Source organism: Leishmania major, chromosome 36 (assembly GCF_000002725.2).
Source record: "Leishmania major strain Friedlin complete genome, chromosome 36".
NCBI classification, from domain to species: Eukaryota; Euglenozoa; class Kinetoplastea; order Trypanosomatida; family Trypanosomatidae; genus Leishmania; species Leishmania major.
Window position 1 is genome coordinate 1,111,932 of NC_007287.2, and position 24,747 is coordinate 1,136,678.

At 57.4% G+C, this 24,747-nt stretch overlaps 5 protein-coding genes across 5 annotated transcripts; all 5 read right to left on the reverse strand.

Moving 5' to 3' along the window:
- Window positions 1–4,596: 4,596 nt before the first annotated feature.
- Window positions 4,597–5,055, reverse strand: LMJF_36_2730 (putative D-tyrosyl-tRNA deacylase; the record flags this gene model as incomplete). The annotated part of the gene is made up of 1 exon (XM_001686799.1): window positions 4,597–5,055. One exon carries the CDS (start codon window positions 5,053–5,055, stop codon window positions 4,597–4,599), a length of 459 nt encoding a protein of 152 aa, XP_001686851.1.
- Window positions 5,056–5,584: 529 nt separating this feature from the next.
- Window positions 5,585–8,644, reverse strand: LMJF_36_2740 (hypothetical protein; the record flags this gene model as incomplete). Its single annotated transcript, XM_001686800.1, has 1 exon — window positions 5,585–8,644. One exon carries the CDS (start codon window positions 8,642–8,644, stop codon window positions 5,585–5,587), a length of 3,060 nt encoding a protein of 1,019 aa, XP_001686852.1.
- A 2,033-nt stretch (window positions 8,645–10,677) lies between these two features.
- LMJF_36_2750 (acetyltransferase-like protein) lies at window positions 10,678–11,154 on the reverse strand (the record flags this gene model as incomplete). Its single annotated transcript, XM_001686801.1, has 1 exon — window positions 10,678–11,154. One exon carries the CDS (start codon window positions 11,152–11,154, stop codon window positions 10,678–10,680), a length of 477 nt encoding a protein of 158 aa, XP_001686853.1.
- Window positions 11,155–15,424: 4,270 nt separating this feature from the next.
- Window positions 15,425–17,248, reverse strand: LMJF_36_2760 (conserved hypothetical protein; the record flags this gene model as incomplete). The annotated part of the gene is made up of 1 exon (XM_001686802.1): window positions 15,425–17,248. The coding sequence occupies one exon, from the start codon at window positions 17,246–17,248 to the stop codon at window positions 15,425–15,427; it is 1,824 nt and encodes a 607-aa protein (XP_001686854.1).
- Window positions 17,249–21,080: 3,832 nt separating this feature from the next.
- Window positions 21,081–23,321, reverse strand: LMJF_36_2770 (conserved hypothetical protein; the record flags this gene model as incomplete). Its single annotated transcript, XM_001686803.1, has 1 exon — window positions 21,081–23,321. The coding sequence occupies one exon, from the start codon at window positions 23,319–23,321 to the stop codon at window positions 21,081–21,083; it is 2,241 nt and encodes a 746-aa protein (XP_001686855.1).
- Between the last annotated feature and the right edge of the window lie 1,426 nt (window positions 23,322–24,747).

The window sequence follows — 24,747 nt, forward strand, 5'->3', positions numbered from 1 at the left end:
GGCTCCAGTAGATCATCGTGCGCATTCAAGCAAATGCCTGCTCCTTGCTCCAATAAGGCCTTTCGAGGCCACAAAACAGAACCTATCACACAGGAAGGTGGAATCCGCCGGGGTGTTCAGCGCGGAAACACACCTTAGAGCATCAAGCTTTACATTGATTTCTTCGCTTGCAACAAAAGATGAATGCGTGATCAAGGACTCGCACGCCGTCTGGTAAACCCAGCTGCTACACGACACCTTGCCTTGAATACAAAAACGAAACAAAACATTGAGATGGGCCCACCGCTTCCCCCCCCCCCCCACACACACACGCAGCTTTTCACCCACAGATGACGATCGCAACCTGCCTGAAAGCAGCGGATGCGAGCTGGCAGCACATGGCATGCCATAGCTTCCCTTTGCGATCGGGTGCGGGCACCCTTTCGTACGAATGCCCCTAGCATCTCATTGGATCACTGTAAAAGAAAGACAGCCGGAGTTCAGGTAACAGCGATTTGGAAGAAATGCAGGGGCCTAGTTGATCTTTTCAGCGTGCCCACAATCCTGGCCTCGCCTCTCCACCTTTTCAACACAACCACATGTTGGGGGAGAGACCGCGAAAGCGGTGGCAAGACAAAACGGGGGCGCCACCCCGCCAAGCCCCCCACAGGGGATTCCAGAAGCCCCAAGCCACACCCCGCAGCGGCCCGCCGACAGCGACGACACACAGGGTTGGAGGACCAGGGACCCGCCCCCCTTTTATGTTCAAACACTGCATTTCAGCACGAACAACCCAGCACACGCAAACGCATTTGCCTGAAGAAAAGAATAACCAATCGCTAAAAGGAGAACCCTCAGATAGCTTTGGCTAGCCCAGTTTCATTTTGGAAGCATTCAGATTCGTACATTATTTGGCGAAACCACCTCTTAAGCGCGCCACCCCAGATCTAAACTGCGAAAGGCGCGACGGTGACGAGGCCAGCGTTGAGACCTGCTTTTAGCAAGAAGCGCCCCAGCACCTCTCAGGGGTTTGCTTTTGGGTCACAACTTTACATTTCTTAGCCGACCACATATACCATACCCCCCCCCCAAAAAAAAGGGCTGTGAGGAAAAAACGCCGTAGATCGCCATGGCTTTTTCACGTCCTTCGCAAAGACCGCTGCCGCCATTGGTTTTCTGCAAAGCGTGACCCGTGTGCCAGCAGAGAAAGGCCTTGTTTCCGTGGGCTTTCGAGTTCCCGAACCCGGATATATCGGTATTTTTTTTTCCACTGTTCTTGGGCATTTTTAACAAGCCCCACGCGCGCCTTTTAATCCTTTTCCAAACCCCAGGGGCTGGGATAAAATACCGTTTTGGCGCCTTGTATCGGTCTCAAAGTTGGGTTGCTTAGGCGGGTTGTGAAGGGTTTTGTTGTGTTACCAAAAGGCCGCGCAAGGCTTTGGGGGAAAAGGAAGGGTTTCCATCGCCGCTGCGCCCGCGCAAAGCGCGCCGCCTCGCGTTGTCGCGAGTGGTTTGGCCCCGCCGGTTCCCGGACCCCGGCGTGCCCGCTACGGACCGCGCCCGGGCGGCGCCTCTTGGGGACGCCCCCTCTTTTCCAGGAAAAAGCAGGCCGGCCGTGGCGGGGAGGGGCGCGAAAGACAACGCGAACGCGGTGGCGCCGTTTGCGGAAAGGCCCGCGGGCGCCCAACGCGTTTTGGCGGGCATAGTGTTGGGGAAAAGCGCGCCCTTTGGCAATCAACAAACGCCTTTCGCGCCATCAAAAGCTAGGGCGTAAGGAAGACCATGCGCAGAGGCCGCGCCAACAGAAAACGGCCAACCAATGACCCGGGATGAGACCGACATTATCCTTTTCGCATTTCGAAAGACCTGCCTGAGCCAAAGTTGTGGCAGCCGACCCCCGCAAACGCAAGCTTTAGAAGCTTGAAAGCACCCCTCCGAGCGCAACAACGAGGGCAAGCCGGCAGGGTAGACGGAAGAACGCTGGGCGCCGACAAAACCCACCCCGTGAACACCAAAGCGCGCGGATGTTAGCGCCACCAGAAGCACATAAAAGGCGGCCCCTTGCACAAAGGCGCCCGTGGAAGCGCGGCGCAGTTGCCATGAAAACCGTCTTGTAATACGGCCCCGGGCTGCCGCAGCGAAAGTGGGGGCCTTGCGGGGGGTGGTGTTGCGGGGGCGCCGCGTCCCCTGATTGTGGCCCGGTCCCCGGGAACGCGGCAAGGCCGCTGGGCTCATGGAAACGTGCGGGGCGGGCGCCCTTTCGACAAACCGCCGCCCGGGGAGGCGCCGCGTCATGGCGCCAAATGCCACAGGCACCAAAGGCAGAAGAAGGTTTCGCCAACGCGCCCGTCCGAAAGTTTGAGAAGGAAGAGCATGACTGGGCAGGCGCCGTTATTCTAGATACCTCTTTTGCATTGATGCCGCTGGTTTTCTTGTTTTCACCATTTGCATTTCTATGGGCCCGAAAAAAGGGCCAGCTGCCAGCACACGCTGTATGGCACGCGCGAACCTGCCATCATAAAAGGGCAAAAGGCTTCGGGGTCATTTTTCGCACGGGCGGATCCCCCCGCTCCCACATGATATCCCATTCGCGCGGCAGCCGCAACGCACGCCACCCAAAAGACCAACACCGGCAGACCGGCTGGTTTAAAAGGTTGGCGTTCCCACCCAAAAGGAAAAAGCCGGTGGCACGGAAAAAATCCAGCAAACATTGAATGACACAGGGGATCAACGGGTGGTAAATGCAAAAATTTGAAGTTTGCGGCTTCATACCTTTCAGGGTCCGGAAGGTTTTTGGCAACCCGCGGTGTCGGAAAGGGGGGCGTGCCCGTTTCGCCGCCCATTTCCCGAGAAAACGCTGGGATCGAAGGAGGCCGGAATGCCACCCCAGGGCCCCACACACCTTTCGGAGTTTTCAAAAAGCGGTTTCTGCAGGCGCAGTGGCTTTGGAACGCCTCGGGGGGGGCGTTGTGTTGCGGCTGTGCCTGGACGGGTTCGGGTTGCCTTGTGGCCCCCTAAAAAACAGCACGGTTGTGGGGCCCCTTGGTTTTGGGGACGCCAGTGGCCACCGCAGTCCGTAAGCGCTAGGGGTCCGCCGCGTCGCCAGCAAAGCGGCCCGTGCGGGGGACGCCAGGGCGGATACGGCCCCCCCGTGTTTGGGGCCTTGTACCGGAAAACCTTTTTGGCTACTTGGGCATAGGGTGGCGGCTTTGTCGACGGGCGGGCGCGCTGCAGTCCGCAGGGTCACTGCAACGACGTTCCCCGGTATACGGGGTTAGAAAGCTCATTTTTTTTTTTGCGGCGTTTTGGCTGTTGTGTGTGGCGGCCTTGTGGCCTCGCTGCCGCCGGGGGGCTTGTGGGCGGGTCGGTGTTTTGTTTGCGCATTTGGGGCGCGCTTTGGGGGTGGTGATAAATAAACCGAGAAACTTTTTCATTAGAAGCGGGGGGGGGGTAGGGATGTGCTCTTTTTTGAATGGCCAGCACGTGTTTGCGGCGCGTCTCGCCAGGCTTGGGATTATTCGGGTTAGAGGTGGCTGTTTTGGCCAAATGCAAAAAGTGCGCGCCTGGCCTGGGTTTTCAAAGGGGGTTTCCTTGCCGACGGTGTTTTTGGCTTGGCGCTTGTACCAGCTTACCCAAGGGTAAGGGCGGTGGTCAAAAGAGCTGGTGGGCGCCGGTTTTGGTAGTGTGTTGTTGGCGCGCGCTAGCGTGCCGCGGTGTGCTTTCTGGGGGGCGGGCTGCCAACTGGCTGGTTTCTGGGTGCACTTCCTTTCGGAAGCTTATAATATAACGGCCGTGGTTCGGGAAAGCTTTTTGGATACCCCAAAGGGGGGGGGACTGTCCAGGGTGGCGCGACTGGCTTTTGCATCGTTCCGAAGGAAAGCTTCTCCCTTTTGCTAACTGCTAATTCGCTTTCCTTGCTGTGCCTTTTCCAGTTGGTGACCGCTGGCTATAATCCTGCTTTTTTTTTGTTGCTTGCCAGGATTGCTTTCGGGCTATGTGGGGAATGGCCCCGTGCAAAAGGCGAGCAAAGGTGGCGCTGCTTTCCTTTCCGCTGTTGCTGGTGGTCGGTTTTGCGTCAGTGCTCGGCCGCTTTCGTTGCGGTGGCGGGCGGCCCGGCGGCGCCTTTTGCCCCCTTCTCCTTTGCTGCGGCCTTGCGGGCTCCTGGTTTTGGCGCCGGGAAAGGGCTTGGCGTGGCGGGTAGGCGAACGGCGTGGCCGGGGGGGGGGGGCGTCCGGGGTGGTTGCGCGTGGGGCCCCGGGGGCGGCGCGGGTGGGGCGGCTGTGCCGTTTTTCTTTTGCCGTGGGGCTGCGGGCCCTGGGTTCGGGGGGCTCGCCGGGGCGCCAGGGGGCCCCCGACGAACCGCCTTTGCGATGGCAGGCTTAGGCGCTAAGGGCACGGGGTAGGGGGACGAGGGCGATTTGGCGCGGACGCGGTGGAAAAGGAATCGGCTTTACTGGAGGAATGAAGGGGGGGGGGGCGAGGCAGAGCGGGGTCGACTGAACACGGCTTCGAAGACGGTACAATGGAAAAAAAAACAGAGCGACTTTGCGTTGCTGCCTTGCTGTTAAAGAGTAGGGCGGCGCGTGGGAATTATCGCAGTCCCTGGCGCACTCGTGTTCAACTCCTTTTCTTGCTATCGAGGATGAGCGTTACGGGGCCGTCGTTCGACAGGTGAATGTTCATGTAGTGCTGAAAGTTGCCGGTCGCAATCTTGTGTGGGGCATACTCGCACCGCAGTTTATCGCGAAGCGCGTTGAACACCTTGAGGGCGTCTTCAGGTGGCATGGCGTTATGGAAGTCCGGCTTGTTACCCTTCATGACGTGCATGAGCGTAAACTGTGAAATGAGCAGCACCTCTCCATCGATTTCCTTCACGTTGCGGCACCACATCTTGGACCCATCCTCGTTGCTCCACACCCGAACACCAAGAATCTTGCGGAGGATGTATTCGGTGTCATCAGCCGTGTCGTCACGCGCGATCCCCACAAGGACGGCCAGCCCTTTCTGGATGGAACCTACCACCTCACCCTCTGAGGTGACAGAGCCGCTCAGAACGCGCTGGATGACGGCCTTCATGGTGTGCAGAGCGTTCGCAGTTGCACGCACACGGATAGTTAGACGGGATTGAGTGAAGGTATGTAGCGCGTGTACGGATGTGTCACGCAGCGCCCTGTTCTGCGGCAGCGAGCATCGTACGTAGTTTTCGAAGAGGGGCAATGATGGATGGAGAGGCGAGGAAAAAGAGGACCATAACCGAAAGGGGGCGCAGCTATGGACGTTTTTGTCTCCATGGCGGCTGCAGAACTCGGAACGGATGCGCGCCGATGAGCACAACACGCCCACCACGCACAGCCGCCGTCAAGAGAGAAAAAAGCGAATACCTTGTTGAACTGTCTCGTGACAAGGATTGGGGAGCAGGCGCCGCGCGCGGCGGTGCAGTTCATCAAGTTTCACAGTTGCCAAAGGGGGAGTCGCAGAGGGCTATCAAGATTCACTCCACGGAGGAGAACCAAAGGCAGCTACGACAGGAACAGCGAACAAAAAAGAGGACGGCGGGGCCTGATAGGCGCCAGCATAGCGGGGCACTACGAGCAAACACAAACATTTACGCACTGCGTTGGCGTCTGCTCCTCTCCGAGACGGCACTCAGGAGCGAGTGGTGGCGCGTCCGACGAGCCGCCTTCGCTTCGGTGAGGGCAGCTTCTCCGGCCACCTGCGCACCAGCGGGGTGCACCGTGCCTGCCGCGCCGCTGCGCACGAGCGAAAAGATGTCCCGCTTTGCTTTCTCCACATGAGCACGGTGGGTGCTGACTTCACGCACGCCATAGTGGCGCAGCACTTCAGCCTTGGCGGAAAGGGCGTGGGGCGAGTCGAAGAGTGTCTCCCTTTCGACCCACAGGCACACCAGCGGTCGCGACTCTTTTGGGAGCGTGTGCTCCAAATGCCGCGCCGCTGCTGTAGCCTCTCGCAGCCCGTCCACACTCTGCAACTCCTTCTGCTTTCGGAGAGCAAGCGCTAGGGACGGAAGGAGAGGCCAGGAGGATGCTGCACGAACTTGGTAGGCGCTAGGCGTCGCCCTGCTCACGAGGGCGTCGTGCATGGTACGCACGAATGCGGAGGCGTGCCGCGGGGCGTCGTCCGCACCTGTGTACATGCGCTGCAGCTCTACAAGAGAGGCCGGAGTGAGCACCACCACCGTAAAGCGCAAGGGAAGCGCCGCTGTTGGTCCGACAAGCAACGGCTGCAACACACGCAGAAAACCCTCCACGGTCAATTCGTCATCAGCATCTTTCTTCAAAGTTGTCGCGCAGCGTTCGGCGAGTGCCCGTATGGAAGCAGCTCCCAACACCAGCACCGAGGTGGCTTGGCGTCCTGCAGAGAACTTCTGCAGTTGCGCGTCAAGGGTTTGCAAGGTGAGGGCACGAATTGGGAGTTGCAAGGACGCGCTCACAACACGATCTAGCGTCTGACTGGCCTGTGTCGGGTTGTCGTTGTTGCCGCACGCGTAGAGAAGCTCCACTACGCTCTTTAACTCTGCCTGCGGCAGCTGAGCGTAGACAGAGCTGACGGCGCAGTTGACGACTGTGGAGGAGGCGGGGCTGGAAAATACGTTCACCACCGCACTGCACCACGACGTGTCGCGCTGCTTAGCGGAGAGCAGCAAAAGCCATAGAAGTGACCGCTGCTGATCTCCAGAAACCCTCAGCCACGCCGTGACGCGATACGCAGCTGCGGTAGCTGGCGCGGCGGCAACGGTGTCTGCACCTTGACCGGTTTCGTTGACCTTCTGCATCCGCTGCAACAGCGGCCACAGCTCCCCGTCGCCACGTGCCCACTCGCCCTCCGGCACGCTTGACCAAAGCAGCAGGTGGAGAAGCACCAGGCTGCCACTCACCGCAACGTGTGCGGGCACCTCTGCCGATGCCGCAGCCACGCAGTAGTAGTGCAGCGACTGGGTCTCAGAAAAGTACGCGGCGAGGGGGGCAAGGAGAGACGGCGGGACGCTATAGCCTTTCTGCGTTGCGGCCGCCGCGAAGATGGCGAGGGAGGCAGCGAGCGCGTAGGGCAACGCGACCTCTTGTGCCCGAGGCCCTGAGAGGTTGGCGAAGAGCCTCAAAATCCGCTCCGCCGCAGTGATGCTCGCGGCCACTGGGACTAGCATACCAGCACTCCCGATCACAGCAAGCTCGGCGGAGAATATGCGCAACATCAGGGAGGTGAAGTGGTTCAGCTCGTCACGCTGGGCCGCCGTGCGCTGACGCACCGGTGCGGCACGGCAGAGGTGGCCGTACACTTGCAGCGCCGCCCGTCGGACGTGCACATCGTCCGAGGCGGCGCCGCCGTTACCTGCGTCTGCCGCTACGGACAACCGAGCGTGCTGGTCGGCGAGGTAGCGCAGCAGCTCTGCGCCGATTGCAGCGATGCCAGGCCAGCTGATGGCACCTCTCAATCCATCCCACAACGAGAGCGCTTCTTCCACCGTGCAGACGACGGGGTCGCTCATGCGCTGGGGATGGTACAGGAGAGCCTGCATGGCGCTCTTCAGCAGGCGCACCACGGCCAGCTCAAAACGCATGTCTGCGGCATCATCTTCCACCAACGCAGGCCTCTTCGCCATGGCGCCGTCATCCCTGCACGACCACCGCGCGCTGAACCAAGACGAGGTGCGAGGTAGAAGGCCACTGCTTGTCCTTCGCCACGTCCCCTCACCGCCGCGGCCGCTGCGCCGTCGCTGTCGGTGCTCGGCCAACGTGGCGAACCCCAGCGCACCACGTGCGCGGTACAGGAGAAAGATGAGACGCGTCACAGTCTCTGCGTCCCCTTGCACGGCGGCAGCTTCAGCACAACGCACCGCGACCGTTTCATCAAACAACGCCTTTGGTGCTCCACGTTGCATGTCACTGCGGTAATAGGAGCCCGCGACCGCCTTGCCAGATGAGAGGGAGGTCCACGAAAGGCGCGTGAGGGCGGCAGCCTCCAAAAGTTCCAGCGCGTGCGCCTTCATCCCCTTCGTTGTGCTGCGTAGCATCGCGGCTGCAATCGCCGCGAGTACCACCGGAGAGCATGTGAGGAGCCACTCCCCGTCAGCGTCGCCGCAGTGCACCCGGTGGGTAGGCGACCCTCCGTGCAAGCCGTAGCGCTCCGAGAGCGCTGTCGACAACAGCGGCACCTCCGACTCCGTTACCTCTCCCTCTCCCACGCATGTGTCTGTCAGCCGGAGGAGGCGCGTTATCCACGCTAGTGCATCGCCACCTCCCTGCATGCTGTCCATTACATGCTGAATAGCAGTGGCCTTGACGGCGCGCACCTCGTTCTGAGTAAGGTCCCATGGTCCGGGCTGGTGTGGGTGAGGAGGTTTGTTGAGCAGATCCACCAGTACCTCAGCAATGCGCGCGGCTTCCGCAGACGTGCTGAGTGCTTCACGCAAGCGGGCAAGAAGCTGCAGAAAGTGTTGTGGGGTTGCCAGCGCAGGTGCTGGCGAGGTGTAGCGGTGGATTCCGCTGCCCGAATTGCTTGGCCGGTACACGGCATAGCACTTTGGTGCCTCCAGCGCTAGACAGAGGGCAGCGGCTTCGCTAAGCGCTACGCGCGAGCTGTCGCCTGGTGAGGACGGGCTTTGAGCGAGCAGGTCGGTCCACGAGGCAGCGATGCCAGAGGCGTCCATAGCTGAGGCACTGCGTGGACCACCAATAGACGGGTGCCCGCTGGTGGAGCTAAGGCGCCGACGCAATGCCGCCGCGGCCAAGGGAGGCGGGACATCGGCACAACGTCCTGTGTGAGAGCAGCGACACTGGCGTTGACCGACACACAGGGGAGTTGAGAAGGATAACCCCTGGGCAAGCAGTGGTGCGATACATCTCCGCGCACGCGCCACGATGATGTTGCGCATTTGGGGAGGAGGATTGCGAACAACACGCTACCGCAGGGCGGAAATGTGGAATCGCGCTCACCTATGCAGGCAGACTCACAGTACTGCAGCAAGCAACCAGGGATCGCACAAAGTGGGCGTGGGAACAAGAAAAGGACTGAGAGACGGACGTGAGGGCGGAGAGGCAGCCGTCAGCGTGGTGCCGCACCGGACAAGGAAAAAAGGAGCAAGCAGCGAATGTCGCAGTGTAGTGGTAGTGCCCCTCTCGGCCCATAATGACCGACCCCGCCTACTCACAGTTCTCCCCCGTATGCTCCACAACTGCAGATGCCAAGAAAGGCTGCGCGCATGTGTGTGTGTGTGTGTGTGTGCCACGAAAAAGCGGTCCGACATCCGTGGTGGGTTGAGAGAGGATACGACAAGATGGTCAGTAGCGTCGTGAGAGGATTCTAATTGCTAGCAGGTACGTCTCAAGGGGGCTGGCACTCATGCTGTGGGCCTTGCCGTTTCTCACGCATGCAAGCATGGCAAGATGCTCGCAAGCGCAGGCAAGCAGATAAGCTAGGCAACAAGACAGCTTCAAGGCACCTCGAGGAAAACAACGCAATCACTTGTAGAGGTGTGTGTGCGTGTGTGTGAGAGAGAGGGAAGGCACATCGACTGCCGGTCTCTCAAGGGTCCACCTCGGGAATGCTGGGCTAGGAAAAACCACATCCACAACGCACAGCGTGCACACACCATGTTTTGCTGTTATTCTTCGGACTTCCTTTTGAGACTGCATGACTTTTCTCCTTTAGCGCACGTAAAAATATCGCTACAGCACGCGAGCAGGCCGCAGGCTTCCCCAGCTGCGGGAGGTCGCTAGGAAAGGTGCAAAAAGGAGCAGGGCAGGTCAACACGAAATGGAGTGGGTGCATGACCGCTAGCAGCAATCGCAAACCTTGAGGAGGTCTGTGCTGATATTGCATCATCGCCGACGCAGACGCTACAGAAACAACGATCTTTTTTTGTTTGCAGCGTGTCCACTCTCTGCCAATACAACATGAGTCGGGCTCCACTCCATCCCCTGTCTGCCACGGGCCCCATTGCCTGGCGCACTGCAGCGGGAGACACACAGTCGTTAGTGCAGTGCTGGCCCAGCCATCGGAGCACGGCCTCTGCCTCAGACTCTACCCACTCACCACCAGTAGGCAGTGCGAGGGCCAGGTGGGGCACGTTCCAGTCACGCCGACACCTTGCCTAACATGTGGATGACACAAATGTGTGCACTGTCGCAGATCGCACCGACGCAGCGCCATCCAGGGCCTGACCGCGGACAACCGCAGCGATAATTCGCTCGGACTTCCCTGCGTCGTACGCACGTGACCCGGTCACCACGCTGAGGTGTCCCCCGTCATCAGGAACAGGAACAACGAAAATGAAAAGCAACAAAAAAAAACGCATGTGCTCAAATGAACCTCCTTGTACAACAGCGCAGTGGCACCCACACACTTGCACGTGCACATCCAAGACAGAGGACGACGTGCGCAGCACCAGTGCAGGACAAGCTTCCTGTTGATGAAGAAGGGCTTGTCGAGAGTTACGGGAGCAAAGAGAAAAAACAAGCATTACTTGAAACATATAGCGAGAGTACACATACTCACAGCAAGTATGTCACCACTGCGACTGCATGCACTCAAACAGCCACACGCGAAGACTGTACCAGGTGAGGAAGGGAGAGGGAAAGCAGCTGCCACGGCCATGGCGTCGAGCAGAGTCGATTCAGTCATCCTGAGCAGAGCATGTGGGATGCCTGGCTTGAGTGCGTTCCTCAGGCCAGGGTCGCGCACCTAAAACTTGAGCATGCAGTTCACCCAGCCAGGGTCGATCTCCGCGTCGTACTTCTTGTAGAACTCGATGGCCGGTGCGTTCCAGTCCAACGCCTGCCATACCATACCATGGCAGCCCTCTTCCTTCGCCTGCTGCAAAACTCGCTCAAAGAGCATCTTGCCGGCCCCAATGCCGCGATGCGACTCCGTGACAATGAAGTCCTCGAGATAAAGCATACGCCCACGCCATGTGGAGTACCGGTAGTAGTAGAGCGCCATTCCAATCACGCGCGGCTTCACGTCGTTGGTTTCTTGTAGTTCCGCCACGAAGGCGCTCCAGAGAGGTCGCTCGCCGAAACCCTCCTCCTCCATCTGTGCCTTGGATACAACCACACACTCGGGCGCCCGCTCGTAGATAGCCAGCTCCATGATGAGGTCATACATGCGCTGAGTGTCCTCGCGCTCAGCGCGGCGAACGGTGACGCCTGCAGCAGACATGTATTAACCGCTTTCGTTTTTTTTTTTGCGTGTGCGTGTGTGTGTGTGTGTGTGTGTGTCTGTGTACGATGATTAGTGCGTTTCGAATCCTATGTGCAAACATTTGTGTATCGAAGGTGGCGACGACGGCAAAGTAGTTTGTAAAAGGACACGTGCCGTGGGTGTGTATAAACAGGCAAAACACGGGAAGGAAAGAGGTGCGAGACCCGAAAGACAGTTTCATAGAGGTGTGGTGAGCACCACATTGCCTCTCGACGAAAGCGTACGTGTGGGTAGACGTTTGCCGTTCGGAGAAGGGAAAGGTGCCTTTTGAAGTGAGCCGTGGATGCGCGTTAGAGGGACGTTTCGGCCCTCGAGCGGATTGCCAACGATTGGGGTAAACCTTGTGGCTCCACACAATCACTGCTTCTTTTTTGTTTTCTATCGAGGGATGTTAAACTCGTGATGTGCCCGGGTGTCCCATGTAACGATCGTGGTGCTGCATGCGTGTACCCTCACAATAGCCATACCGCCATCTCAGAGAGAGAGAGAGAGAGAGGCCTGGTTACGGAGTGAAACACACGCACGCGTGCCCGTACGGGGACGCCATCGGTTTGCTACGCATATAGAACGGTCGGACTGCCAGTCAAAACAAGTCAGAAAATACAAAGCGACGGTCACAAAGGCACATAATACTAGTAAAAAGAGAAGGGAACCGAGGAAGTATCTGGATGCGCACTAGCGAGCAGTACAATATTGTGCGTTTGCTTACACCGCAACGGGCAAAGGCGAGGGTGAGGTGTGAAGGGAGGGGAAGCTGGTGCGAGTGCGAAGGAAAGACAATGCTTGATTGCTGTTAGTGGGAATGGGTCCTTATCGGAAGACAAGGAAAGGAAGAGCGAAAAACCGACAAAAAGAAAAGGGATGTGAGACAGCGGGGAAAAAAGTGAGGAGACACACCCCGGCGCGCACGCATACACACAAATAATATATATATGAAAAGCATAACAACGGTTGACGAAGAAACAAGACACAAAAACAACATACAGACACACACACACACGCAGAGGAAGAAAGGAGCTAAACAAGGAGCTCTCTCGCTCTCTCCTTCTAACTCACGCAGCTCTGGAGTGGTACACTGTGTCCAGGCTAACGGGTGAAGAAGCGAGTAGAGTAAAAAGGAGAAAAAGGGTGCTCAGCAACGTCGTTCTCCACGCCCACCCACAGACAAACGAGCGCTAGCGCACACCTGCGCAAGTGTGGCAGAGGCGTACAACTGTTTTCTCATGTCTTCAAATTTCTTCATCCATCTACCTCCAGCATCGCTTGCGCGCTTAGACGGACGCTCAATAGCCATGCGGTCTACGAAGGCGACCGGCGTCTTGTCCACTAAAGGAAGAGCGTTAACACAGCAGCAATGTGAGTGCGATGATCAAGGATACTCAGGAAAGAGGGAGCACTCGGTTACAGACACACACACGTACAGACGCGCGCGTACTCATTTTCCATACCCCGCTGCTGCAAGACTCAGATGCCATGGAAGGACGGAGAGCGAGAAATAGAGAACGGGGAAAAGAGCTTAACGAAAAGAGGAGGTGGCCTCGGGAGAGGTAGGATGCGCTATCAAAGCGCACAAAAACACCTGCGCTACTACAAGCGAAGAAAGTCCGAAGACAAAGGTACGCGTTAGGATGGCGTTGGCTTTTAATCGCCATAAACAACACAGGGTAGAGAAAACAAACCACCACCACCACCACCACAAACAAAAACAGCAGCGGCTTCCATACACACACACACACACACATACACGCAAATGCGGTCATCCCATATTGACCCTTTTATCGCCCTCCGTCCTGTAGCACGTGCCCACGATTCACTTCTAACCACTTGACAAAGAAGGCGCAGAGGTAGGACACGCAACGAGGGGGGAGGGGGAGGAGGAGAGACCAGTCAGAAAGCCCAGTGCTAGAGGCAGGAGAGGGTGGGGTTTGGTGGACAGGTTATCAGGACGGCGAAGCGAACGAATGGAAGGGAGGTAGACACATCACACAGCCACAGACAGAATCTGCACACACACACACACACCATAAAGGAAAGCGACGATTTTTTTTCGCTTATCGGGCTGTTCTGTCGCTTGCAATTTGCCGTGGAAATCGTGCCTCTCCATCTCCGCCCTCCTTGGGTGCTGTTTTGAACGTGATGCACACGTGCACACATGGGCGCGGGGCTCTAATCAGGAAAACATGTGAGCACAAGCACATATACTAAATTCACCCCCACACTGCCACGAACACACGCGCAGCAATGAAGACGCCACAAAGGAGACGTGTCAGTAGCGACAGTCAGGAAATGTGAGCAGGCGAAAAACAAAATCTTCCAGCTTTGGCTGTGAGCGTTTTCCTGTGGCTTTCCTCTTTTTTTTTTCGGTTTCGCTTCACCATTTCTGTGTTTCTGTCTTCTCTCAAGCCATTCTCTGCGTGTGTGTGTGTGTGTGTTTGTGTGTCCCTCGTACATATAAAAACGCCGACCAACAACAACGAGCGGAATCTGTGAGTCCAACAGAGAAATATAACAAATAAAATAAAAGCACACACAAGTCGCCACGGACAAGCCAAACAACACGTAAAAGATCTTTTCGTGCTTTGTGAAGGTTTGAGTGCTTCAAAAGGCATTCACGAATTCTGTTTGCCCCCTTCCGCCTCGCTTTTCGACCTCCTTAGAGCTGGTGAGGGCACCAATAAGGGGGGGAGGGTCGGGCCTGAAAGGGAGAGCGGGTGGAGTCGGCAGGTGAAGTAGGGAGGAGGAAAGAGATGTCACCTGTGGTATGCGTTGAGCACATTTCAGTGTATGAAAGTGCGCACGCACACATCAGCGCACATCACATGCACGAGAACGCCACAATAGAAGGAACACGAAAAACAAACAAACCAGAAATACGGGCGTGTACAACAGAGGAAGTAAGACGACAGACAAACACGAGAGAGAGAGAGAGAGAGAGAAAGAAAGAGAGAGACGAACAAACAACACAAATAAGAAAGGGAGGAGGCGATGGAGCAGCGCGGCATTTTTGTTGTGGTTGTTGCGTCTTTGTGCCGTTTCGTAAACGTATGCCACGACAACAACACAGCCCACAGATGCCTCGATTCATTTTTGGAGAAGAGGTGGCGTCGTGGACAAAGTGTAGGCAACTTCACCGCGTGAACAGCTGCACCGTTTCTTCTGCTGCCTTGTTGGTCCTTCTACGCGTCCTTCATTTACACACACACACACACAGTCACAGAGACAGACTCGCCCACCGCTGAAACGCCATGGGCTATGTTTCTCCCTTCTGCCCGCGTGAATAAATGGTGCTCCTGCCCCCCCCTTCGAACGGCTTTGTGCCTTTTTAAAAAGGAAAATTAGCTTATCGTGCTGTCCACATCCCTCCTCGCTCTCCTTTCATTGCTGGCAGCCGTGTGGTGTTCATCCCCATCATCAATCGAGTTTTCTCTTCGGGAGTGAGATGGGGAGGTACACAGAAGCGGACGGAGCTCACCTTTACTATCAAGCGAAGAGGCGAAAAAGAAAGACGGACCAGAGTGGAGAGCGATGACGCCGCCGGCAAAGACGGAAGGAGCGTTGGGTGGGGATGAGAGATGGAGGTCGTATGCGTGTGTGTGTGTGTGTGTGTGTGTGTATGAAGAATGGCGACTGGAACGATATCAAACAAAAACAAAATGCAGCATCCGTGGCGATGCATCAATACACACAGCAACTCGTTGGCCTCTCTCTGTCCTTCTACCGCTTTTTCTTGCGACTTGTGTACGCACTGCCAAGGAAGTTGTTGCGCTATTCCACATGCAGCTTGCTTTGTGCCCCCCCCCTCCTCCCTCCTCCCTCGCTCTCCTGGTCTTTGTGCCAAGCCTACGGCATTGCTTCTCCCACCAAGCGAACAAGAGAGCTGCTGCAGAATCGAAAAGCAAAACCGGCCGTGGCTAGATCACTTGCGAAACAACCCGTTTCATGCACGCAATCGAGAAATGTACGCAAAGAACTCGCCCATGCCGGAAAATGGCCGAGCAGGCGCGCGCGCATACGTGAGGGGGGGGGGAGGGGAGGTGGACATTGCGGACTTCTGTGAGCTTGCAACGCAACAACAACAGTCGCATGGGCGCAGGATAGCACACCGAAACCACCGCAATAGGTGAATCACACACACACACACACACACACACACATACATACATACATACAAACCGCAGAGTGCGGCCATGTCTGCGCAAGCCTCTCGCGCGTGTATCCAAGAGCGCGTCTACGAAGCTGCCTTCAAAGCCTTTCGGCACTGCTTCACGAAGCGAGCATAGCGAAGGTGCACCGCGGTCGCCAGCAACACCGCAAAGGCTGCCGTGCACGTGACGACAATGATGGGTGTCTGAACGCACGCATGGGACGTGCAGCCCTGCTCCACCGTGTGGCCCATCTTTTCGCGCTCCTTGTCCACGGTGAGGCCGAAGAGGAAGCGATTGAAGCAGATGACGCCAATGACGTTGGTGAAGAAGCTCATGTTGTACAGGATGCCGTGGTGACCAGCGAAGATGCAGGGGAAGATGAGCGCGCGCACGCCGTTGAAGACGCCCTCCTCGAAGTAGACGAGGATGTACGGAAGGAGGAGAGCGTCACCAGGAAGCACAAGGATCAGAATGCCGGCGATTGTGGCAATGATTGGGGCGACAGGCAGGGCGATCGTCACAAGCATCTTGCGATTCTTCGGGTCCTGTTGCTGCACGTACGCCTCGAAGAGCCCCATCGAGGTGCGACCCACGGCGCTGCCCACACCGAGGAGGGACGTGTAGAGAGAGCCCAGCTCCGCGGTGCGCGGGCGGCCTGTGCGGGCGACGTAGATGGTGCTGCCGTTGTACGTAACGATCGTACCGAGGACACTCTGGCAGACAAACGCAATGAGGATGAGCCAAATGTCAGGGCGCATGAGCGTCTCCCAGATCGTGCCACCATAGCGAGGGTCCTGCGGACCATCCTCGATGACGGCCTCGACACTAACAAGAGACTGCTTGCGCGCTGCATCGTCGTCGCTGAGGGGGGAGGTGCTGAGGGGCTTGTTGCTGGTCTCCAGCGGCTCCACGGAAGTCAGGACATTCGGCTTGCTACCCTCGGTGTCATCGAAGGTGCTGCTCTGCTGCTCCGCCGGCTCGTTCACACCGCCGAGCCAGGGAATCGGCAGCGCCATCACCCAGAAGGACATGCACAGCACCACCGTGATGCCACCCACTACCGCCTTGCCACCGCGCGACACCTTCGTGTACGCCAGTATCGGGGCCGTGGTGGCAAAGAAAATGACGAGGCAGGCCACGATGACGTAGCCGTACGCAATGCGGCGCAACGGAACGAACTTCTTCGCATAGATGTCCTTCAGCGACGTCAGGGCGGCAATCTGCCCCTCTGTCTTGTTGCGGGCGCGCCACCAGTTCACAAAATACGGAGGAAGCGCAATGAGAAGCATCGCCATCAGCGCGACAACCACCGTGAGGACCATGATGAGGTAGATGAAGCCGCTGATGTTGTTCGAGAAGAAGCCGCGATTGATGGAGGAGATGACGGAGCTGCCCAGACCCGTCATCACCTTGGCCAGCCCGATGACAGGACCACGATTTCGTGGGAACAGCTCCACCAGCGTGACAATCGACGCGGCGTCGAAGAGACCGCTGCACGTGTTCATGAAGGCGTAGAAGATGGAGATGGTCACGGTGTTGCCCTTGATTTTTCCGTCGAAGATGAGCCCGAGGCCAAGGCAGCCGACGAACCCCATCACACCGGCAATCACAAGCAGTGGCAGGGGGCCGATATGATCGTACAGCACACCATACGGAATGACAAAGTAGCAGAACACCACGCCGACCGTGCTGATCGTGGAGAGATCACCATCGGAGAGATGGAAGCGGCTTTGGAACTCCTCACTGAAGAGGTCGAAGGCGAACACAAGCGAGACGCAGATGCTGCAGAACAGCACGCACACCAGCGCACGGAAGCGCTTCACCTCATCAATCACGTGCAACCCGCACGCCTCCCGGTGGGCGACGTACTTGGTTTGACTGAAGGTGTGCTTGAAACTGTCGAACATCTTCGCAGAAGGCACTATTGCGTTCACGGTCCAGTGCAGCGGAAAAATGTTCACCAGCCAAGTAAGTCACAGGGAGAAGGAAGGCGTGAGAGCCGGATGTATTTGTGTGTGTGTGTGAAGTGACACAGGAAAGATACTGCTGCTCTGCGTTGTGGGTCTTTGTGGAAACGTCGTACACGGGCAAGGTGGTAATGATTGTCACACAGGCGTGCGTGTGCGTGTTCGAGATGGTAGTGATGGCGAGGGAGGGGCGAGACTGTGTGCATGTGTATGCGTGTGTAAGTTAGCGTAGAGAGAGAGAAACAAAGGCAACATATGCGCCCGCAAGGAAAGCAAGGCGCACATCACCGGAGGGATGAGTTAGATGGGTGGGAGGGGCGAGGGGAGGCGAGTGGCGAGCACGGGATAGATACGAGACACATATGCCTGACTCTCTCTTCGACGCCACCCTCGTGAATGTACCATCTTTTGCATATGCATGTACGCATGTTCTTGCTCGACTTACCGTAGCGTGCAGTAAAGCAGTGACAACAAAGATCATGAAGAGACGAACAGCATCGAAAACACTGCGGGCATACACACAGACGCTGGATTTCAACCAAGTTCACAATGGAATCGTTGCAGGCCCCAACGCGGCGCGGTTTCTGATTCTGTTGAGACCGTTCTTCTCACACCGACGCGGAATGTTGACGAGATCACGACCGACGTCAATGGTTGTCCTGCACCACCACGTCGTTCCAACCGGGCGATGCGTCACCGGCACAGCGCAGCATCACGACCCGCTCAGGGAACAAGGAAACACGAACAACCTCAGCCGCTTTCGGATCGGCTGCGCTGTTGAAAGCAGCTTGCTTGGCACTGAGTGTGACGCGCTGCCCCGTAATGGTGGAGCTTGAAATGCTCTCTGGCTGCGGCGCGGCCCCAGATGTGATGGGGGAAGAGAAGGATGCTTGCATTGATGAAAAAGGGGAGGTTGACGATGCGTGAGGCGTGTCAATGCACGAGGTGAAAAGAAGACACGAGGAGGTGGTTCGTTTTCGTTTTTTCCTGCATATCTCCAGTGCTTCACGCCCTCCCTAGCAGCAGCACGATGGTGGCTCACTACTTCAAAGAGCTATGCTGGGTGGGGGCGGGGCAGCCGCGAAGCGCACTGCAGCTCAAACTCCTCGCGTACAAAATGCACACAAAGACACATTCAAAAAAAGCGATAAAGTGAGACAGAAACGAGGAGCAGGGAGGGGAACAAGTACCCAGGAGAGCGGCGGTGAGGGCACGAGATGAGGGCTCTTTTTAATCGTCTTCTTTTTGCAGCGTGTCCACTCTCTGCCAATACAACATGAGTCGGGCTCCACTCCATCCCCTGTCTGCCACGGGCCCCATTGCCTGGCGCACTGCAGCGGGAGACACACAGTCGTTAGTGCAGTGCTGGCCCAGCCATCGGAGCACGGCCTCTGCCTCAGACTCTACCCACCCACCACCAGTAGGCAGTGCGAGGGCCAGGTGGGGCACGTTCCAGTCACGCCGACACCTTGCCTAACATGTGGATGACACAAATGTGTGCACTGTCGCAGATCGCACCGACGCAGCGCCATCCAGGGCCTGACCGCGGACAACCGCAGCGATAATTTGCTCGGACTTCCCTGCGTCGTACGCACGTGACCCGGTCACCACGCTGAGGTGTCCCCCGTCATCAGGGATCAGATGAAGATGAGAAAGAAAAAAAACGAATACACCATGCTACATACATGTGAAAGGTATGTGAACAAACCACGCGTCCATGACTCTCCTCCCCTCAAAAAGGATAGACAGAGCGCCACGGGGGCTTGAGGTCTTTCAGGAATGGTAGAGGCGAAGATACATCTTTCGCCCACCGCTTGTGCTGGTGCTGGTAATGCATCACCTCGAAGTCTGTTTAGCTACCTATGTTGCCGGCCCACTGTCAGCCCAAACGGAGAGGCCTCAATTCTGTTCATTGCACACACACACATAGATACATACACTCTACACATGCGCACCACGAGAAAGAGAAAGGTGCGACAGATGGGACGTAAAAAAAAAAAAAACATGCTCAAACGTCGTCTTCACCGTCGTCGTAAGCGTCCCACTCAGCTTCCATACTGCAGAATGTACAACCAGCCGCGTCCGCCAAGCGGCAGCACGTACACCCCTTCGCGCCGTTGCAGTTAATCTCACCTGCGTTGATGAAGCAGGTGCCGCTCTCCATTGTAGCGTGACACAGGTAGGGGTATCCGCGCTCCTGGCAGTAGGAGCAGCTGAGCTTTAGTTCCTCCGCGGCGGCGGCGGGAGAAGAGGAGATGCACGCGAGGCAGAGCATAAACAAAAGGAGGAGGGGGAGCAATGCCACCACCCCGCCCATATTCCCACGGCGCGACGACATAGACACCACCGGTGCCATAGAGAAATAACGACGGTAATGGACAGTATTTCTCACGCGCGAAACAACAGAAGGCGCCAATGCGAATAGTGATGTTAGTGTTCCCGAGTTGTGGCTGATATGGCCCGTATTCTCCCACGAACGAAAACGCTCAGCGCGTACTTGTGACTTCTTCCGTCCGGCACCTCAAATTCGCCAGCCAGCAGCCACATAGGTGTCTGTGTGTATGGGAATCGAGCGTGTGTGAGCGTTTGAGTGCAGAGGAGATGCACCACCAGCCCACATACACAAAAGGAAAAAAAAAGGGCATGAGAGAAGTCGACAGAGAGAATAGAGGCAAAACTTGACATCATCGAACGGTATCAGGCAACAACCCATCGTCTTTGCCTCGGTTTGCAGCACCGTAACGTGCTGATAATGAGCGGGCGCTACGCTGGGATCGCTCCACAACGCTCCAGTTACCTCCCACATCGGTGCACACCCTTGAGAGAAGACGAAATCGCGCGCCTGAAATTCACATCTCGTTTCTTTTTCATGTGCTGTTGTACTCGAAGTGCGCGGTGACAGCGAATGCCGTCACTGGAGTGCATACACGCACAGATGCACACACCTACACACGCAAAAAAAAAGTGCTCACTCTCCTTCAATGCGTTGCCCCTTCTTTGCATACCACTTGCGGTTCCTCCGCTAGCGTAATTTACAATGTCGTTCGCGCGTGAATTGGTCCCGCGATCCCAAGTGGAGCTGACACAGAATGGAGCCGAAAACAAAGACAACATGCCTTCATTTAGAAAGACACACACACACACACACGAGAAAACGATTATGTACCGGACAATCGATGGGTTTCGGCAGCCATCACCACCATTACGTCTGCACATTTAGGAAGGAGGAGGAGGGGGGGGGCAGGCGGAGCACAGCGAGTTCGGCAGTGCCGAAAACAAAACCGGACATACTAATCCACACGCAGGCAGAGATGGGAGAGGAGCCGGCGATACGGCCCCTTCCGCCGGCCTCGGCCCTTGCCGGCCATGGCCAACACTCCCTCCCCCATAACCTCAACGCGCACGCTCCGGTGTTTTCCTCAACTTTCCCTCTCATATGGGCACACCTTTCCTAGTGTACATATTCGAGAGGGGCGCTCACGTATGCATGGATGCGCTGAGGTTTATAAAGGGAAAGGAAGTAATGATATCCACAACACCCAAGCCACAATTGTGTGGCAGCGCAACATACAGTCCACCGCAGAAAGTGAGAGAGCTGCGAACGCGACCCCACCGGAGGTGTGCTCGAAAAAGGATGACAGCGTCCACGGGGCTAGACGCGGCAAAAACGCTCTTGAAGCCTTCGCAGCTGACAGGATTGGTGTGCCCACATCTGCTCTCTCTTTCCCTCGAAACCGAGTCATCACCATTCCTCACATGCACCAGCACGACTTCACGGCACAGCCACCAAAGATCCGTCCGCTTGGTACGCTTGGTGCTCCAACTCCGAAGCAGCCACCTGTACCGCTTCTGCTAGACCACCCTCTGCCGATAACAGCGCCTTGAGTGCTTTGGCACACTTATCATTAAACCGCCGCACGGCTTCCTGTTGGAGCACAACAAGCTCGTGCTGCACCGTCGGGTCATCGCTGTGGCCCAGCGCCGCCGCAGCACCGTCGATCTCTGCCTCTACATCATCGCCGTAGAGCAGCTCTGCAAAGGCTTCTTCGTTGTGGTTGAAAACGGCCGCGCGCAGAATTTCAAGGTGCTCGTCGCTAAGGCTGTCCGCGAGGTTGACGTTGTACTGGCATAGACTGGCGGTGCTGTCGAACGTGTTGCCGTCCAAGAAGGACATGAAGGATAAGATCGGGCACTCAATCCCCTCCTCGCGAGAGCTGCTGACGGCGTCCACCGGTTCCCTGAACAGGTCTGGGTCCGGGGTTGGGGCGCGAGGAGCAGCGGCTGGAGCCGTTGGCCTGCCAAGATGCCGCTGGCTGCTGCAGTGCCGCTTCTCAGGCATTGGGGGCGATACCTGCTCGGGCGCACGGTGAGACCGCTCCGAGGACGCCGTCGGCGGAATCGCCTCACCCGCGTACTGGCGGCTTGTCACCTGTGCAGCTGCACGGGTCTCCCCGCGCGTGTGCCGGCGCGAGCCGGTGGACAAGGTGCGATGCCGCGATGCGCTGCCAGCGCGTGAGGTTGAGTCGAGGTACTCCTTACGCGCACTGTGCCGAGTCGCACGCTCGCGTGCGACATCTTGTACGTGCTGAGGCTCCCGCTCACGGTCCTTCTTCACCTCCTCCTTCATGTTCTGTAACCAGTGGCGGGTGGAGTCGATGCGCTGCATGATCTGCTGGCCTCGTGGGCTGGGAATCACCACCGGCGGGCCGTTGTCGTAGGGCCGGCGAGGGGAGCGAGCGGTGTTGGAGCGAGAGTGCGACCATCCATTAGCCGACACCCGGCACGCTGAGTGTACGCTAATTACCTCAATGTGGGAGCCGGAGCGAGGGCGGCTAGTCGTGTGGCTGTTGGCTGCGGAGCGAATATGCGTGGACCCGGTTAGGGGCGGCGGCGCCACGTACGGATCCTCTGCTAGTGGGCCGAAGAGGGACGTGTGACGAGGGCGACGGCTTCCCTCATCCACGGAGTCAGGAGTCGGGGTGCGATGATGGCGATGGCGCCGCTTGGAATGGTGCCTAGACTCCGGCTGCGAGCTACGACTGCGGTGCGCACTGGTATGCCGACGCGGGCTGCGAGCCTCCTTCTCTGCGCTGCCGTCCACTTTCGCTCGACTGTGCCGGCGAGAGCGGTGCGGTGTCGCCTCACGCTTGGCAGCCACCTCGACTTGATGGGAACTGCGGTACCGCAGCGCATCGTGCCGGTGTGCTGCCTCCGTTGCTGGTGCAGGCGCTGTCGAGCTTGTCATGTGTGAGTGGCGGTGGCGCCGGACACTGCCTTGGGAGCTGCGCACATGCTGTTCGGTGGATGCATGCCGTGACTTACCTGAGGAGGATGGGGCGCGGCGCTCAGGGTGAGTAGGCGACTCTTTTGATCTGTGAGAGCGGTGCGGGCTTGCGGAAGAGTGACGGTGTCGTTGCCGAGGACTGCGCGCCACGCTGTCATAGCCAGCGTGCGACGGCTCGTGTTGGCGTCGGCTACGACGAGGTGTGCCGTCAGTGGAGGTGCGAGCAGAGCGACGCGGAGACGCTCGTTTACCATCCCCAACAGCTACGGGGGCAGTCCTCAAAGCAGGATACACCGATGCGGTATGACGAGAGGACGAGCGACGTCTGTGCGGCGTCGAGCGGCGACGGGGACTCGTTGACGCTACAGCTCGTCGGTGGTAGGCCCCTCCTCCACTGTTGTCCCCGTTGTAGTGATATGTTGGCGAGCTGCGGCGGCGCGGTGGCTGTGTGCTCTCCCGACGCAGAGGCGGCACTCCGTCCTCTGGCGCGTAGTCATCCTTGAGGTACTGATGCAGCTCTCGCGAGATGTGGCGAAGTCCTTTGCGCTGCTTCGACGCGCTGCTGTGTCGGTGCGGTTTCTGCTGCGGCGAAGAATGGCGCCGATGAAGCGTTGAGTGTGACGTGCGCTCATCTCTCGGCTGCATGTAGGCCTCGTCCTCATAGTAGCGCCGGCGCGAGGACGACTGAGGCCGATCGCGATGTTGGGAACTTGCACGACCTGCGGACATGGTATGCGAGTTACTTGCGTCTGTGCGTGTGATGGCTCCGTGAGACTCCTCTCCACGACACGCGGATGATGCAGCGGAGGAAACAAATAAACCCCTCAGAGATAACAACAGAAAAAAACCAAAGAAAACGCGGCCCACTGCAGCCCTCCCGTAACACAGTCAGGCGCGCCACTCCACAACTCACCAGAAAACCAACGAAAACCAGAGAAAGGCCGGTGAGACGGGCTTCGAAGGAAATGAAGCCGGTAGAGCAGAGGATATGCAAGAGAGGGAGGGAGGGAGCGTCGCAAACCAGGTCGACGCCAACATATCACAGAGCAGGGAGAGAGAGAGAGAGACTCACAGAGACAGAGAAAAATGACGATGACGCAAGAAGAATACAGGAGCGAATGTAGAGGAAGAGGAGAGGGTTTCGACAGCGAAAACAAGAGAGAGATCCGTCACCATGAATGATACAGGCAGGCTAACACAATGAGGTGCAAATGAAGTGGAGGAGGCGAGAAGAAATACACAGAGAAAAGGAGACCAGCTGAGAAACAGAAACCAGCCAACAAAAGCACCTTTAGAATGTGTGTGTGAGACAATTGAAAGAGGATGAGAGGATGCCGTGGATCAGGCGTGGGTGGCGGTGTAAGATGATGGAGATCGAATCCACAGCTGGACGCGGCCGTATATAACCTTCCGTTATGTATCTCGTACGTTTTAGCCCCCCACTCCCTCTCCTTTCTCTACTTCTTCGCAGCAATAGTCGAGAGACGATGTGTGCTTGTACGTACGTATGCGTGTCTGCGGGTACGATGCAGAGAAACACGCTTGAATCGTCTCTATACGAACGAAAGGAAGACACATACACTCACTTACAGGGAGTATGGTCAGAGCGAGAAGGGCAACGGGAGAGGAACAGCCCGTGGGTGGGGCAGGGGTGGTGCACGCGCCAATGTCAATGCGTACACTCCGGTGAGTATGTGCGTGCAAGGGATAAAAAAAATGCCCTCTCCCCCTCCTTTTGTCTTCACCCAAGGACTGAGCTGGTCAACTGTCGCGTTCTCTCGCTGTCCCTTTCGTAGGTAATCCACTCGTGTGTTGTTGCCGTCGTGCCAGACCTGCACAAGCACGACAAGAGCAACCAGCAGCAACAACTGCAGAGCAAAGAGAGAGATGGCGAGCGGGGGGGGGGAGGATAGTGGAGTGGAGAGGGGGTCGAGGAGTGAAAGTGTACGTGTGTATGTGTGTGTGGGAGGCAAGGACACAAGCAGAGAGAGAGAGAGTGAGTGAGTGAGAGAAATATGCTTAGTCACGTGATGACGGGGAGGGGGCATACAGAGTACCAAGGCCATGCGAGGGCACCTCCGTGAGGGTTTCTATATGTGACCAGTGATGGACGCACGGTTTCAGCTCTTCTCTGTCCCTCTTTCGGTGCGTGTGG